This window comes from Lagenorhynchus albirostris, chromosome 16, assembly GCF_949774975.1.
Source record: "Lagenorhynchus albirostris chromosome 16, mLagAlb1.1, whole genome shotgun sequence".
Taxonomy (NCBI): Eukaryota; Metazoa; Chordata; class Mammalia; order Artiodactyla; family Delphinidae; genus Lagenorhynchus; species Lagenorhynchus albirostris.
The window spans coordinates 14,029,200-14,047,067 of NC_083110.1; the positions used below are offsets into that span (position 1 = coordinate 14,029,200).

The window sequence follows — 17,868 nt, forward strand, 5'->3', positions numbered from 1 at the left end:
GTAACAACTATTTGTTACTATAATAAAACTATATAAATCTAGTACTGATGTCAGGAATTGGGAAAAATTTGAGTTAGCTTAAATCATCTAAAATCCTATAGCAGTCTGCTTTTCCTGTAGTTGGAAATACTAAACTTTACGAAAGTGTGCTAAGTTGAAAATTCATAATGCTTTGAAGTATTTTTATGCTCTGAATGTTTAAATTTTCTTGTCAGTTTCTTGCCATGTGGTAACTCTACAACCTGCCCAAAGATGAATATTTTTCTACTGGTATTTCAATTCGTGACCTAAATGTTTAGGCATTCAGATGAGAAAACTATCCAGATTTGAGAACTGATGCTTAATTTAGAGAGGTTTTTAGTAACTTATAAAACTAACATTAGCGTATGCCAAAGTTTGCTAAGTTTTACAGTCAGAGATTAAGAGCTGTCCACAGCAGGGAAGAACAGTTTAGAAAATTTATGGGCTATCCTATTTTTAGGTAGGTTATGAAAGTTATTTGTCTGAGTGAATTTTTGTGCCTTGGTCAGAGGTAATAACTATACAAAGGAGTAGTGGCTTATCTTGGCTTTCAAGCCTGACTTTAAAACTCGGTTTGTAAATTTTGACATAGTTTAGTTTATTAGCAGCCTTCTTCTAGTTTATTAGCAGCCTTCTTAGAAGGTTCTAATGTAAAATTATTTAGCTAAAATCACTAGCTTTGGGAATTGTTTAATTAATAATGCTGCTCGTTGTGATTTTTACCTGTAAGCAGGCTAATTTATTTGTTATAGCCTAGAGAAATGTCTCTGAAAATAGTTTTATCATTTTTAGTGTACATCTATCCATTGTCTGCCCATAGACTCTATTTTTCCTCCTGGTTACCTATGGCTAGAATGGGCATTCTTGTGTGACTGATCCAGTTAGTTGATTGAACATGTAATGGGTGATCTACCTAATCTTGTTGTCTTAGAATTTTTGCACTTGAGGAGAAAGGATGGGTCACTTTCTTTGGCAACAGGGCTTATAAGTTGGGAGTTTTGGTGGCCTTGTCCTAGGTGCTTTGGTGGAAGCCCGCCTGCAGTAAGGGAATGCAGAGCTTGGAAGTCATTTGAGGTCATACTGTGGAGAGATTTCATGGCGGGAATTTGTTAAGTGAGAGGTCACACCAAAGATTGAATTGAGATGGTGACATGGTGTATCTGCAGAATTGTGTTTTCTTACCTATGAAGTGAAGTATTGAAGTGAGTCTACTTTTCAAATTGTGCATTGCAGCCCTTTAGCGGTTCAGGGTCAGCATTAATCAATGATACCCTCCTCCTACCCCGAAACTACCGGTGTATCTTATATAATTATTTCATGGTATTTTTGTTTCAATAATATATAGATGCACTGGTGTCACCAATGTTTGGGGCCTTGTGGACTTGGTAGAAGCAGCATGCATCCTCACTACTATTGTTCCATGCAGTCTAATTGTTTGAAAAGTCAGTAATTCATCAATTGAGAACCTACTTAGTGGACCAGGGAAATGAGACGGTAGAACACTGCCAACAGTTGCTGTAATGAGTGACCACCCTTCCGTCCTGCTCCAGCTATCTGTGTAGTCCCATGTGAAGTGTTTATGTCAGCTTCAGTGACTGGGTGAAGAGCTACTGAATTGGGTCCTCATCTCGTGCATATTTTTACATTGGCTTGTGCCATGGTGCTTCTGATTAATTTTAAAGTGGATCTTTTCTCTGAGCCAATAGTTCTTATATTTGTTGTGTGCTAGAAACACCTGAGACTAATGCTGGTCCCACCCTGAACAATTCTGAAATTGAAAATTTGTCTCTTTTCAAAATTTCCCCAGGGTGATTCTGACGTAGCCAGTTATCACCAGTTGGTGGTGAGTTTAACAACTTTGGACCGACATTTAGTTTTAGTTGTCTCAAAACTTCATGTCACCTTGCATTATCTTTAACTTGTTCTATTTCTGTTTCAGGCTGTACTCTTTAGTGAGGGGAGGGGCTTGTATATTTCATCACCGATAGAAGACTTCCATATACTATGACAATTGCTCTACCTCTCATTGTCCGTATGCTTTAGAGAAGGGTTTTTTTTGTTGTTGCTGTTAAAGTTAAAATATATAGGCAGTAATGGTGCAAAGAAGTTAATACGTAATTTGTAGTAAAATCTTACTAATTTATGTGTGGACATGGCGTATGTGAATTAAATGTTTGAAAAAAAATGATAGTGTTTTAGAGTTAATAAAAGGTCTTTTGGGGACTTGGATTAACATACTAAAATAATTTTTAATTAGTAAAAAGTAATTTTTAAAGTACTTAAGGAGACTTGAAAGTTCTACTAGGTGGAATACACTTCCACTTTAGTGCCTTTAGCAAACTGTAGTTCATAATAGGTCAACTTCAGTTCCACGCCTTTTAAATGTTGCCATATTCAAACTGAAGTCGGTGAGGTTCCATGGGACCCTCGGATCATTTTACATTTTGCGGACAGAGTAGAGACAATTAGAGATGTTTGTGGGCTATGGAGTTAAGAGAGTAGTGGGCATTGTTTAAATAAGTCTGGGACAAGATGGATAGAGTATTGAATGATTAAAGGGAAAGCGAGGGATGGAGGGATCAAGGGTGAAAGTCCCTGAAGAGGGAGGTACTTCCGACCTAAAAATAGCATCTAGTAGAAGGCTCAGGTGGGATATTAATGGTACTGACAAGGATTGTAACTTTAGACCCTTTGGAGAAAGGAATGAAGTTTAATGAAGTATTTGGAAGCAAGACTAGACGTTTTTAGTCCCATGCTGTCATGTAAATATCAAGTTTCTAAGATGCCTTAAAAGCTTCAGAAGAGATGCATTGAGAGTCATAGACTTGTTGAGGAGGAAAAAAGGTATCACAATACCAGCATTCCTGAGAATGCTGAATTAGGGTCTCCTGGTGAGCTTGTTAAGAGATTCCTGGACCGTCCCCAGCATGTGATTCAGTACATCCTGCGTAGCCACGAATATACTTTCTTAACAAGTTCCCAGGTGATGTTGCTGGTGGCCCAGGGACCACACTTTGAGAATCACTGCCTGGATGGTTCTCAGAACTCTAGAGAACTGAACAGAAACCTAGCTATTTGGTCAGCTTATTTGTAGAGGAAACACAGAAGTGCAGAAGGAGAAACTGGCCTAGAGCCAGGCATACATTTCGAGGTTGAACTGGAATTCGAACCTAAATCTTCCATTGTCATTGAGAATTGAGAAAAGTGAACGGTGTAATGTAAAGATTCCAGTTTTAGAGCCATATTGGAACTTGGTTCCCAGTTCTGCCAATTCTGTCTGTAGCCTTGGATAAGTCACTCAACATCTCTGAATCTATTTCCTCAATTGCACAATGGAGATAATAAATGGGATTTATTTATATAAATTCATAGGTAGGACTGTAGGATTGTTGTGAGGGATGTAGATAGGGCTGCCAGGCATCTTGCATGTGTTATATAGTACATGTCTTGTCAGAATGCCCTAAATGTTCTTTTTTCAATACATTACAAAAGTTGGGCAGTTAGAGCTATTTTTCTGCCACAGTAATTGGTGCTTAAATCTGTTAAATGGCAACACAAGGTGCCCTAGATGGGGAATATGGGTAAAGTTCCTGGCACACGGTAATTCCTTTCTCCTTTGAAGTGTCAGCACTTTTTTCTTATATTACCTCTTCTGGCACTTTTACTTTCTCCCTTACTAAATTCTAAGTCCAGTGAGGGCTGGGGCCATGTCTTGTTCTTTCATCCTCACAGGCTTTGGTCTAGAACCTCAAGCATTAGACACGATCCCAGCCCTTTAAGGTTGCTCAAAGGTTATGGCACCTCCCCTTCAATAACAACTGAACATCTATAGTGAGCAGCCACTGTGCTTTACATACATTCCCTGTCTTTCCCAGCAACCTTGTAAGGGAGTGGGCAACTGTACCTTACAGAGATGGTGAAACTAAGATTCGTTGAGCATAAATAATTTGCCAAAGGTCTCAATGCTAGTAAACGCTGGAGCGAGGATCTGGGGGCTTTCTGGCTTCACATTGTTCTCTTTCCATGGCATCATGTTGTTTCCCACAATAAACCGATAAAGTGAACATGTGTTTAGTTTCTAAAGCTTAAGAAGAAAGAACCTGAAGAAGGCAGGCAAATGCTAAAGCCAGCGCAGCCCAGATGCCAAGGAGCACCCAGCTCAGGGTTGTACAAACCAGCCCTCACAGGCCTGCAAGCCCCTCATTAGCGCCGAAGCTCCTGAGACCTCTACCTCAAGGCTGAAAGGACCAAGGTGAGATCGCTTCCAGTCCAGTTCATTTGCTATCCCATTTTAGGCAGCACTGTCTCCTTTTATCACGTTGCACATGGCCCTCTTGTGCTGCTTCATTCCGGCTCCTTGTTCATACGGATGACCCAGATTGGATCAGTGCAGTAAACCGTGACCCGACCTTTATAAACAAACAAACAAGTAAACCATAACCCAACAGCAGTAATTGGTCCAGGGGTGGGCAAACGATCTAAGCAAGGCCCATGAGGGTCCTTTTTGCTGTAGAAACCTCGAGAGAATGAAGTCGTCTTTCTGCTGATAGTGCTAAGCTGGGATGACATGGCTGGAAGCCTGAGGCATCTCCCCCATTCTGCCGAACTGGCTGAGCCAAGAAAGTGGTGAATAGAGAAAGAGTCTCAGGGGTTTGATGTCCCTGGTTCCGGCGGTGCTGCCTTAACATTTGGAGCTACCCACTATCCCTTGTAGGGGTAGGAGTTGTGGGTTGTTTATTCTTTTTTGCTTAATCTTGTTTGAGTTGGGGTTCTGTCATTTCAACCCCCAAGAGCCACAGCTGTCAATACCAAGATAACACTTGGATGAATAATCCTAAAGGAACCCCGAATTTTAAGCACCCTCATAGTTATAAATCCTTACATAAATATCTTCCTTTAAAAGCACTTTATTTCTCATAATCATTGTTTTCATTGTTTCTAGTATTGGTTGTGTAGAATGGTACTGATATAGATGTATTCCTATTGACCTTTCAGAGAACCTATAAACTTTTGAGGAATGCTTACATACGTGTACCTACTCTTTACCAGTCAGGAGTAAAAATCTGCAGCATTTATTTCTATGGGCAGTCATGCCTTTCCTTGAGATAGGATTTCAAAACCATGCTATACTTTTCTGCTAAGGAAATAATGCAATGACAAAAGCAGAATGTTTGGGGAGAATTTGTTTCCTAATGAGTATTAGTAGTTTTTTGTATTTGTAAAGAGCTTTGTAGTAATTAAGTGGCCTATGCTATTTCAATAGACAGAAGCTTCCTATACTATAAAAATGCCCTTAACTATAAAACCTCAAGAATAATTATACCATAAAACATACTTTATAATATGGACAGAAAAGATACATTTCCCAACCGACCATAGCCATTTGTCTCTGGTTCTGGTATCATGACAGACATATTTATGTGCAAGAAAATACAAATCTATTCTTCATGGACTGCATTCACTGCTTCAAAGATCCAAGTGGGAAGCAGAACATTTGCTCCATCTTAAATCTTCTTGCTAGAATTTGAACATAGTTTTAGAAATGCTTTTTGGCTTCTTGTTTGAATTACTTCTCATGCATAGGCACTAATGGAAAATGGTTCAGAACGTAGAAAGATTGCAATTTCCCCCATGGGCACAAAACATTTTAGACCAGTCAACATCAATCTGAAGCCACATGGACTGGATGACAAATGCAATGTTATTTATATGTTCAGAGCTCTTAGTTACCCATGCCAACAGAAGGTTCTAGCGGCTTGGATAACCTTAAAGAGCCAACATCTCACCTCCCTCCCCCCAGATTTTGGCACTCTGTGACCCACCCACTTGCAACAAATCTCATTTCCAAGTTAGTGAAATAAAATTTTGAATTGAATGGGATCTTGGACATTGTTCGGTTCAATCCTTATTTTCCCAAGGAGGAACCTACAGATTTCAGCAACAGAGTGAGAAACAGAACCTAGGTTTTCTGACTTCCAATTTAAAGAGACTTCTACTCTGTTTTAGATTGCCTCTGACAGTGAAGCTGGGAGTCAATAATGGCTTCAAGAAAGAAATTATGTATTTTAAGGATAAAATGTGCAGACAGGAGAGAACCCAAGTAATCAGTGAGGAGAAAATAGAAGTCAGATCAGAGAACGTTGCGTAGATTTTCAGTTGCTAGAAATTAAAAGTGAAATAGCCAACAATGCAAGTAGCATGTGCAAGCCAAGCACATTGTCAGTGAGAGGTACTGAGCGTGTTCTTTGCAAGAGCAATAGCGATTTTCATTCTCTACTTCCCTTCAGAGGGTAATGGGGGGTTTAACTCAGATGTTACAGGTATTTGTAAATAGTCACATTCTAAAAAAAAAACCGAAAAAAGAAACTGTCCAACTGCAATTTAAGTATGTATCATGTAATAAACATTGTGATGTTAATATTACATATTCATATGGTCTCTGGCACTGGAATAGCTGGCGTATGTATAATAAAGGAAAAGGCAAAGAACTCAGCTTTATCTCTTTTATCCCTTTTCAAGAGAAATATCTCATGTGTTTCCATGTTTGGAATATTTCCTAGCATGGCTGAAAAAGCAAGGAATAAACAGCAATCATTCAGTGTGCCTGATGGTACAAAATAAAGCAGTTATTCACAAACAGAAAACTGGACTTTTGAGCAGATGTTTATTTAAATACAAACATCAACTCCTACTTTTCCTGTTATCTCCAATTATGTGATGCAATATTTTTACCAGAAGAAGCTCTTTTTAAAAACAGCCTTCCAGGGAGTGAATAAACAATACTATATTTGGCTAACAGCTGCTTTTGGAAAATGAGATGTCAGCAAAGCTGAATGTTGTTTAAAGAAAACTAATTATCCAGCTACCTTGACTTGGATCAGAGTAAATAAAGCACTTCCCTATTTGCACTGAAATGTTTTGTCTAGGAATTAAATATTAGGTATTAGTCAGATATTTCACTTCTTCCATCATTTGCCATGTGGAGCAAATTACATTTAAGAAGTATCCCTGTGTTTGATTTTGCTGCCCAAACCACTTCAGGTCATCTGGTGCTGCAGAGCCGCTGCTGCTGTGCTGCCTCACCCTCCACTAGTTCTTCTGTTTAGTGTAAAGCGGTGTGTTTATGGACACATTGAAACACAGGTGACCTAGTGACACACAGTATGGTGGCATTTGTGTGGATTTAATTATGCAAATGTCAGTATAAGTGTATGTGTCAGATCACGTATAGAGTCTGAAATAATGGAAATACCACCAGTGTTTGAAAGTTCGTTTGAAGTTTGGCAAGCCAAGAGGACTGTAAAACTGGTGTATGCCATTGCCGACTGGCACTTTGACAGAAAACATACCTGCAGCCCTTTGTCAGCATTGTGTCAGCCAGGCTGTGGCTTCCCTGAATTAGAGCTCCTGCAGGTGCCTGTGATGATAAATCTCCTTACTTCCTTTTCTTTTTTTTTTGGCCACACCACTGGGCACGTGGGATCCCAGTTCCCCGACCAGGGATCGAACCCGCGCCCCCTGCCTTGGAAGCACAGAGTCTTAACCACTGGACTGCCAGGAAAGTCCTGACTCTCCTTATTTTCACATCGACTGTTTTATAATTTGAAATATTTTTACCTTCTGAGGCAATCTCACCTGAGCACTCATTAAATGGGGGTGACAATGCTAGAGCTGAAAATTTGGCATTTTGAATGAACTTCAGATTGGCTTTAATGTCATGAAGGCCAAACAAACAGTTCCCGTGGCACATTTTAGAGTGAGGACCCTGTAAAATGTTAGTGATAATCTTGAGAAAATAAAAAGCAGCATGAAAGCAAAAATGTACAATAGTTGTGGATTTTGAGGAAGCATCTCCCATTAACTTCTGTGGAAAAATCAGTATTGAGTTATGCACATCCTTCAAGGATATATCCTCTGTCTAAAATCTGGTATATGATTTTCATATAAACTATTGTTAGGAAACAATTCTGGGACAAGCACGGGTTTAATGATTCTGTAAATGTTTGTTCTTCCAATGAGTATTTATTGAAAACGTTTTATTAGCCAAATAACTAGGTCGTGAGGACAGTGTTCAACTCGTCTTGTCTTCATGGACTTTACAACCCCTTGCTAGGAACACAGATTATAAGCAAGTAAATAAATGTAATGGGATGTTCCTGCCTCTTTTGACCAGTAAGGTAGTTGTCAGAGCAGTTATCAGAATTCCATACCTGATATGCAGACTTACAAGGAAATGGCTCTAAGAACCTGTCCCACAAGTCTTGGGCCCAGGATAAAGGTACAGCCTTTCCAGGGCCCGGGGCAAAGTGAAAGTATTAAATTCCAGACGGCAACAACAGAGCGTTAAACCAGGCCCGAGGCCCTTCTAAGTGTGGAGGCCCCTGTGACTGCACAGGTCACATGCCTGTGAAGCTGGCCCTGCTTAGATCCTTTAGCCAAAAAAGCAAAACAAAACAAAGTGAAAAAGCTTAGAGTAGAGAAGAGAGATTTGGGGGATGGTGATCTTTGGAGAGCTGGGCTATGCTTGGGAATGCTACCGTCTAACTAACCCAAGTCTAGTGGCGGGGACGGTTCACAGGGACCCTTGAAGAGCTCTGACACGTGTTTCCTGCCATGGTGAGACACAGAACCAGTGCCCGCCGGAGGGGCCTGAGAAGCTAACACTGAAGACTTACCGGGAGCGTAGCTCCTACCCACGATATCTGCAGGACAGTCAGGAGGGTGCCGCTGGGATGGGACCAAACCGCATGGCTAGAGCTCGCGGGGTCGAGGGTTGTTTGCCTAATTGGATTGCGTCCAAGGGGAGAGAGCTGGAAGGGGTTTCTCGGGCCAGTCTGCATTCGCCAAATGGCATCAAGCTCTGCCTCCAATCAGCTAATGGAGTCTCTTCCTGCCATTTAGAACAGCCACTCAGACTCACACTCCTCCAGGCCCCTTTGTAAAGTCAAGGTAACTATCAATAGCAATATACAGCGGCCCCGTGTACCCATTACCCAGTGTCATTATTATTACATTTGAAACCCACAGCATAATCTCTTTCTGTCCACATCTCCCTTTCTTTTTCAAAAAGATGTATTTCCTTACACTTTTTCAACTTTTCTTTATACTTTTACAACATATCTATCTTCCTCATCATCATCATATTGCATGCTTTTATGCCTTACATAAATATTAAAGATTCTGACATTTATTTATTTTGTTTGGCTTTGTGAGATTCATCCATGTTGATAAATGTAGCTATAGTTCATTTGCTTTTACTACAGCATTCCATTGTATGACTCTACTATAATTTATTCATCTCTTCTATTAATAGACACTTGTTTCTCCTGTTTTGGTGTTATGAACAGCACTGCTATAAGTTTTATTATATATGTCTCCATCTGCTAGTGTGCAAGGGCTTTTTTTGTAGGGGTTACAGGTCTCAGGGACCTGACCCCCATAGGTTGCATTTCCCAGATTCCCGTGTCCCCTGGCTTGCTTCTGGGCTTAGCCAATGGGAGGCGCTGGCGGGAGAGAGAAGTCAGTGCGTATCTGCCTCTTGCTCAGATGAAGTCAGTGCGTATCTGCCTCTTGCTCAGATGATGCACCTCCGGCTCCCATCCCACAGGTCCACCCTGGTTCTAGCTTCTGCCCAGAGACCCCAGCTAACTCCTGGTCTTCTGTAGCCTCAGTCTTTTGTCTCAATAGACTGAGATGTGAGTGAGTTCCTGAAATGGCTGGTCCCTGGTTGCCTCACTGTTTGCTGTTTGACTTCCCAGCTCTTTCAATCCACAGGTCACCAATTCCTTTGATTAAATTCCTTCTGTTTCAAGACCTGGAATGGATTTTCTTTTCCAGTTACATCCTAATATATAGGTTGTGCATATCTTCAACTCCAAATTGCTCTCCAAAGTGGGTACACCTACTAACGCTTCTAGCAACAGTGTATGTGTTCCCATTGTTTTAATAACCAATATTAAGAATTGTCATGGCTTCCCTGGTGACACAGTGGTTAAGAATCCGCCTGCCAATGCAGGGGACACGGGTTCGAGCCCTGGTCCGGGAAGATCCCACATGCTACAACTAAGCAACTAAGCCTGTGTGCCACAACTACTGTACTGAAGCCTGCGCTCTAGAGCCCGCGAGCCACAACTACAGAAGCCTGCGTGCCTAGAGCCCGTGCTCTGAAACAAGAGAAGCCACCGGCAATGAGAAACCAGTGCGCCGCAACAAAGAGTAACCCCCGCTCACTGCAACTAGAGAAAGTCTGCGCGCAGCAGTGAAGACCCAACACAGCCATAAATAAATAAATAAGATTGTCAGACTTTTACAATTTTGCTAATCTAATTAGTCCGAAAGAATATTTCACTGAAGTTTTAGTTTTCTTTCCTTGAGACTGAGGGTCTTTCTATATATTATTGACCATCCAGGTTTTCCTTTGGTAAATTGCTTGCTTGGCTTTAGAAATAAAACTGTCTTTATTTGCATACAACATGATCATCAACATAGATAATCCTATGGAATCTACAAAAAAACCCAGAACTAATAAATGAGTTTTACAAGACTACAGAATATAATATCAGTATGAAAAATATATTGCATTTCTGCATACTAGCAACCATTTTTCAGAAAATTTTGTTGGTTCCTTAAAAAGGGAAATATACCACAAAGTATGACCGAGCCATTCCACCTCTAACTACCTAAGAGGTATAAAATTGTTTGCCTTTTTTTTTTTCCTGCAAAAAAGCTTTATTGTTTCCACTTGGTCCAGGGCTTGGGCGAGGGCTCCAGGGTAGTTAAAAAGCTGCCTACTGGCTGCAGAGAAGGGCTTCAGGCAGAAGCCCTGACACCAGAGGGCTCCTCAAAGGTCGCTGGGCTTTGGTCGGCTCCTAGTGGTACTTGAGGGTGAGCCTTTCGAAGAGATAATCGCCCAGCCCAGCCTGGCGCCAGCCAGCCTGCGGTAGTTGGTCAGGTGGTCGCCCATGTTCTTGATAAGTTTCACCTGCTCATCTAGGACGTGTGCTCTCCTGGAAGTCACACAGGTGGGAGTCTGCGTGGGCAGAAGCTAGGGCACGCAGGTCCAAAATGGCCTAGCTCAGGTTCTTCTCCATGAGCATGGCGGCTTCCATAGCGTCCTGGGTTTTACCCCACTCATCTTGGGGTGCCTTCTGCACGTCTGGAAGAGGGCGCAGCCACTGCGCTGGTTTTGCATTTTCAAGAGACACCGGGAGCCTTCCCGCTTCTCGTTGGCTGATTTGCGGAAAACGTGGCCCACGCCCTCCAGAGCCACATCCTTGCGGTGGAAATAGAAGCCCTGAGAGAGGTAGGTGTAGGAGGTCCGCAGATGCAGGTTGACCAGGCGGTGGACAATGGCCTCCACCTCGGTGGAATCATTCTGACCAATTTGGGAGCTCACGGTTGGTTCGTAATAAGGAGTTAAGCTCAAAAAAGGGTGTTGGCGGGTCCCGAGGCCAAGGATCCTGAACTGCTGATTCTGAGGGTTGCGACTGGAAGAAACGTTGGAGGGTAGTCGGAGGCTGGAGCGAGGGGCGTCCCTGGGTCTGTGGCCTCCAAACGCCGTTGCAGCAAGAGAGATCCGTGGGACCACGGAGCGTACTGCTTGTTTGCCTATTTTTTGATTGTTTGGTTCTTACTGATTTATAGGAGTTACTTATGTTCTACATACTAATTCTTTGTTGGCTATACGTGTGGTAAATACCTTCTCCCATTCCTTGTCTCGTCTTGCCATTTTTTTCAATAGTATGTTCTCGTGGACAGACGTTTCTAATTGTAATGTAGTTTTCACAAAGTTTTCATGTTTCCCTGAGTCTCACAGAACATTGCTGATCAGATGAGGGCCACCAGATGTGACCAGCCTACCTGTATTGGCAAAATTCTGCAACCCACATCCCCTCTACAGAGCATGTGCAGAAGGCAGCTTGCAGTTGGCTAGTCAGGAACCCTATGTCAGCATTTCCCATTAGAGTAAATGGACTCCCGAGAGGAAGTCTGAGGCTCTATTTGCTGCAGATCCTTCCTACGTGGGAGCATGGAGGGGGCCTGGCCGCACTGGGGGCACCTCCCAGGCTTTTCTAGCCCAACTGTATCTCAGACTCAGCTGAACGCAAGCCTATAAAGGGAACGTGTTTTTTTTTTGTTTGTTTTTTAATTTGTACTGAGCCTGGCTTGGAAAGTGTATTGAACAGGGTGGGTCCCTGAAACATAGCCAGCTACGTTCAATGTGACCAGCTGGCGACCAAGAGCCATGCTGGGTTGGAGCAGAGAACAGAGGCAGTGTGCGGCCGGGGCCTCGCGCTGCCACAGGAAGCAGATAAATCTTAAGCACGACTACACAGCAGGCTGAGGAGGGCCAGCCCAGGACCAGCCTGGCGCCTGCACGCCGCCCAGGCCTGCACATCCATCTCTCCACTGGGGACGGCAGCCTGTAGCACAGACGCACTGTGAGGCCTGACTCCCCAGAACAAAGGTCAGGAGCTCTTCTAACATGTGCATTTTAGGTTGGTTATTACTTGCACATGATATTTTAAAAATTCAAGCAGTATAACGAAAAGTACACAAAGCCCTGCTTTTTTCTTGCCCTCGTCATCTGGGTTCCCACCTCTCCTTCCCCCCTGATATTTCCTTTATGCAAGTAAATATGAATGTATATTGTTATACCTCTCTGTTTTTACCCCAAAACAGCATATACAGACAGATTAGGCGTGGTATCCTGACCACTGGACCGCCAGGGAATTCCCTCCTTATCTTATCATTTGCAAATTTTCTTACAAAAGTCTATGGTCACCCACCAGTCCAAGACAGATGTAAGTCAGGTATAAAAGGGTGATTTTTTTTTCTTTTTAAATACTTCAGAATCAGAAAAAAAGGTTGTGTGATGTGTTTATTAAAGAAAATTTGGAAAATAGAGAAAAGCACAAAGAAGAAAATAAAATGTAAGAGTAATTCTACTAGCAGAAAGATTCCAGTGATCACCATTATGGTGTTTAGGATACAATACTTTATAATGGGTATATTGCATGTCCCAATAAAACACATATACAATTAATATATATATATATATATATATTTTTTTTTTTTTTTGCGGTGCGCGGGCCCCTCACTGTTGTGGCCTCTCCCGTTGCGGAGCACAGGCTCGGGACGCGCAGGCTTAGCAGCCATGGCTCACGGGCCCAGCCGCTCCGCGGCATGTGGGATCTTCCCGGACCAGGGCACAAACCCGTGTCCCCTGCATCGGCAGGCAGACCCTCAACCACTGCGCCACCAGGGAAGCCCTAACATATATTTTAAACTGTAAAATGGAAAAACATTAATCAATGCTTGTTTATTTACCATAAAATCACAAGTGTTCGATATTTCCAATTCATTGGTGACAATAATGTGATGTGTTGATGTATGCATTAGTTTGCTCTCTCTATATATGTATATTTAAATTTTTTTCTATGTGTATATATATATATTCTCTATACGTGTTATTTTTAAAAGGAGTCTTAAGTAGAGGCACATATTGATTTTTTGCCTAGTGTAAAGAATTGCGTCACCTCTCTACTCAGTTCAAGGCGTTTCAACACGTATTTATTCTCTACTTTAATTATAGCAGTAATTCCTTACATTTGTATACAGTACCACAGTTTGCAAAAGTCTTCTTTGCTCTTTTGAACAGCCCGTTGAGTGAGGTAGTACTATTCTCATTGGCCGGATAAGGAAACTGAGGATCACAGAGGTTAAGTGTCTTGTCTAAGGCCATCTAGCTACTTGGGTAGGAGACTTGTAGGTTTGGATTCCAAGTCTAGTTCTCATTCCACCAGACCCTGGAGGGGACAGAAGAAAGAAGAAACACCCTATGTTCCCAGACCTGTTTAGGTTTGCAATGTAGCTGATGAGACAAGTCACAAAACCATTAGACACCCAGAGAAGAAAACACCTGGCCTAACAGAGGCAAATATGATCACCCTCATCAGGCCCTATGCATCATCCTTCATTTAGCCAGTTTCCATCGCTTCTCCCTGTTGCCTTACTTGGTCTTCTTCTGGCCTCTGTGGCACCCACCTAGACCTCAAAGGCCTTCGAAGAAAAGCTCCTGATGAGAAATTGGAAAGAACTTTAGCTGATTTCTGGTCCTGGGAATTCCAGACTGTAGGCCAGGCAGATGTGCACTCCTCCAGCAATGGAAATTTTTCATTGACAAGTGAGAATTACGCCTTAAATATTGTGTTTCTCCTGTAGCTTAAAAATGTTTGTCATGCATTCGTTCGATTGTTCAGTCATTTACTCGATCATGTTTGAATTCAACAAGCATCACTGAGGACCCAGCATGTCCTTGGTGTCCTAGGGCGCCCTGCTAGCCCTAGAAATGAAACCTGAGTTAGCCCCTTAAGGAGTTCCATTTCCACGTGACTCTTTTAGTTACTTGGGCAACAGACTTGAGTGCGGCATTATTCTCTTTTTCATACCATAGTCACCCCTGTGAAGATAAGGGCTCTGTTCCAGGACCAAGATTGAAGGTGGTAGAGTCCAACATGTACAAGACAGCCCACATGGGGTGCAAAAAGAAAATATTTTGATGTATCCTTGTAACATTTCTTTTATTGGGAATGTGTTTTCCATAATGTACAATATGTTAGTGTTACATGCAGTAGTGCACATATATACTTTCTGAATCCATAACTACACGTATGTCATGTGCTCAATAGTGTTTTATCGATGGGGGGGCAGTCAAGAATTTGGGTTTCCCTGCTCTACAGCCACAGCTACACTGCCTCTTCTTTCTCAGCAGTATATAAAACCCTGCTGAAAGGCTCATCTGGGGAGCTTTCCAAAGTCACTGGGTTCAGATTTGGCCTGATGGCTGAGGAGAGACTTATACAAAGTTTCTAGAGCAGTAGAGTTTGAGTGAGGTCCTACAGTCTGTTCCAGACCTTCTCTCTTACACAGAGGAAGGATAGATTTCTTCTTAGCTCAGTAATCCCTTCCTTCCTGCCAGGATCTTGAATCTTAAGAGCGTACTTTTTCCCCTCATACTTGGAGAACTCGTTTTCTGTTTATTTGATGTTGGAGCTCTTCTGCAGACTGAGTCTTCACCTCTTTTCCCAAGTAAGCACCGTGCTTTATCAACCCCCTCCCCTCCTGCCCCTGATCTGGAGTTGGAAGGGAATTGGTTGGGGCCCGAGTTCCCCTCTCTTCTATTGCCAGACATTTACGTTTGGCAATGGATACCAAGCAAGCATCCTCTATCATTAGCATTCTATCTCTGGAATGGAATTCTAGAGCATTCTACCAACTTCACCAACGAGTTCTGCTCACTTATCCAGTGTCTGGGCATCGAACACTTTTTGCCTACTTTCTTGCCCAGGAATCCTTTCTGCTGTACCGTAGTGGATTTCTGGGCTGAGGACTATTTTCACTTTCATCTAAGTGTTCTATTTTCTTCTTTCTCCACTCCACCTCCGCTCTCGCTTCAGTGATATCGTGGAAATCATTACAGCTTCTGAAAAATAGAGGTTGTTTCACTAAAAGAATTACTAGTCTATGATATTTCAAAAAGTACTTAGGTGGGGAATGTGATTATTTGAATTGCAAAAAGGTCTTAAAAGATTCTTTTTTATTTTCTTGACATATGATCAGTTTGATCAAAATTTCAACTTTGATCAACTGTTCCAGAGACCCATCTGTTGCGCAATGTGAATTTTACTTGAAGTATCCCTTTCTTCCAGTTCAGGCCTTTGCTAAAGTCCTTGCATGGAGTGTCTGTGTTTTGAGATGAAATTTGGAAAAATTGCTCATCCACGTTAGAGGTAAGCCAGATGATCCCTGCAAACATCCCCATCTGGTTTCAGACAAGAATTCTGAGCTTATCAACTCCCAGGGCCACGTGGGGGCAAAGGCAGTCTGGCAGAATCGTTTTGAGTAAGCCATTCTGTGGGATCTTTTCTTCCAAAGCAAATGAGGGCTTCCTGTCCTTGATGCTAAAGTGTAATGACACATTCATGACATCTATAATTAGATAGGGAAGGCTCACTGCCGATAGTGTAAAATGGCACAAACACAAGAGAAGTTTTATTTTATTTTATTTTTTTTGGCTACGCCACGTGGCTTGTGGGATCTTAGTTCCCTGACCAGGGATTGAACTTGTGCCCCCTGCAGTGGAGGCGTCAAGTCCTAACCACTGGACCGCCAGGGAATTCCCAAGAAGTGTATTTCTTGCTCTGATGAGAGCACTGGGTAATGAAAAGGATGACAGGATGACTCTCCTATAGGCAGTCGTTCAGGGACCCAGACGGGCGACGCCCTAGCATCTTCATCCCATGGCTTCCAGAATTGCCCTAGCAGGCGTCTCCGTACCAGCCATCCAGGAGGCAGATAAAAACATGGAGCAATGTGCCTGGCCAGGTGTGGACATGGCACACCTCACTTGTCACATTCCATCGTCTAAGACACGGTCACATGGCCATGCCTAACTGCAAGCCAGGATGGGAAATGAGGGCTAGTTGGGCGTTGAAGAAGAAAAGGAGAATGTGGGTGCCCATCTCTGCCACCACATCCTTACGCTTTGGCTCATGGAAACATTTATTCCAAAGTCCCCCTTTATTAACCAGTGAGAATCAATTGTGTATTCAGAAGTAGCTCAGGGATCCCTTTCCTAGGCAAGCCAGGTACCTTATCATTTTTTTTTTTTTTTTTTTGTGCTACGCGGGCCTCTCACTGCTGTGGCCTCTCCCGTTGCGGAGCACAGGCTCCGGACGCGCAGGCTCAGCGGCCATGGCTCATGGGCCCAGCCGCTCTGCGGCATGTGGGATCTTCCCGGACCGGGGCACGAACCCGTGTCCCCTGCATCGGCAGGCGGACTCCCAACCACTGCGCTACCAGGGAAGCCCACCTTATCATTTTATAGAGGATGACAAACCCGTTCTAAATGGCGCACAGTGGATTCGAGTGTCTCACCAAAGGATTCCAGATGATCAGCAAATCTCTACGGGAACAAGCAGGGGTGACCTCTCCGGAACTGTACACACGAGTGTGGCATATCTACCTTCTCACTGGAGGCTATGATCCAGTGTTCCCAAGTGTCTGAAAAGCTGATATACACGGCCTTTTCACTTGATCAGGGGAAATTCTGGTCTTATCTTTGCAAATAAAAATAATTCTTCTGCTGAAATTGCCTACTTGTTATCTGGAAAGACAGCAGGAATTCCTTATCGAGACAGGCCCTGGCAACCGGCCTCAAACCTGGGCAATGGAAATAGATGGTCTGGGCAAATGCCAGAGACTTTCATCTTTTGGAGAAACTAATACATAGGGCATCAGCTGAGTTTCCATTTCAGTGCAACTTAAGCCTGAGTGATAAAGGCAGCCTGTTCTGTGAACCTTATATTACATAACCCTCATGTGACTCAGGGCTGCTATTTATAGTTTTCCATTGTGTGGAAATGGAGCGGGTTACAGGGATGCAGCTTCCTCCTCCTCCAGCGCCCCAAAGGAGATCAAAATGACTCTGCATTTATGACCTAGCTCAGGGCTTTCAGAACTGCTCTTGCTTTATCGTCAAAAACAATTTTGGCTCCTACCTTACCCGGAAGTTCGTTCGTTCGTTCCTTCCTTCCTTTCATTCATTCATCATCTATTCATTCATTCATTTAACAAATATTTAGTGAGTGCCTACTAGGCACTGGGGATGCAAAGTTGAATAAAACACACATGGAGTGGAGGAAGGGGTTGAAGACACTGATTCCTAGATCCCATCCCAGACCAATGAAAACAAAGTATCTGTGGGTGAGTTCTGGTGGGTATGTTTTAATATCTCTCCGAGAGAGTCCAATGTGCAGCTCGGATTGAGAACCACTAGAATTTGTA

The 17,868-nt window shown here is 42.8% G+C and overlaps 1 protein-coding gene across 5 annotated transcripts in view; it reads left to right on the top strand.

Moving 5' to 3' along the window:
* The window catches only part of CDK1 (cyclin dependent kinase 1), a 221,929-nt gene that overhangs the window by 13,307 nt on the left and 190,754 nt on the right, over nucleotides 1–17,868 (top strand). The window contains exon 8 of one of the 5 annotated variants that reach the window (XM_060127185.1): nucleotides 11,811–11,936. The exons of 3 other annotated variants lie outside the window; for them this stretch is intronic. In XM_060127185.1, coding sequence (XP_059983168.1) covers nucleotides 11,811–11,855 — 45 coding nt within the window. In that variant the 3' untranslated portion in view covers nucleotides 11,856–11,936. Of the gene's footprint in view, nucleotides 1–9,795; nucleotides 9,895–11,810; nucleotides 11,937–17,868 lie in introns of those variants that run through there. One more of the 5 variants, XM_060127187.1, reaches the window with a different exon arrangement.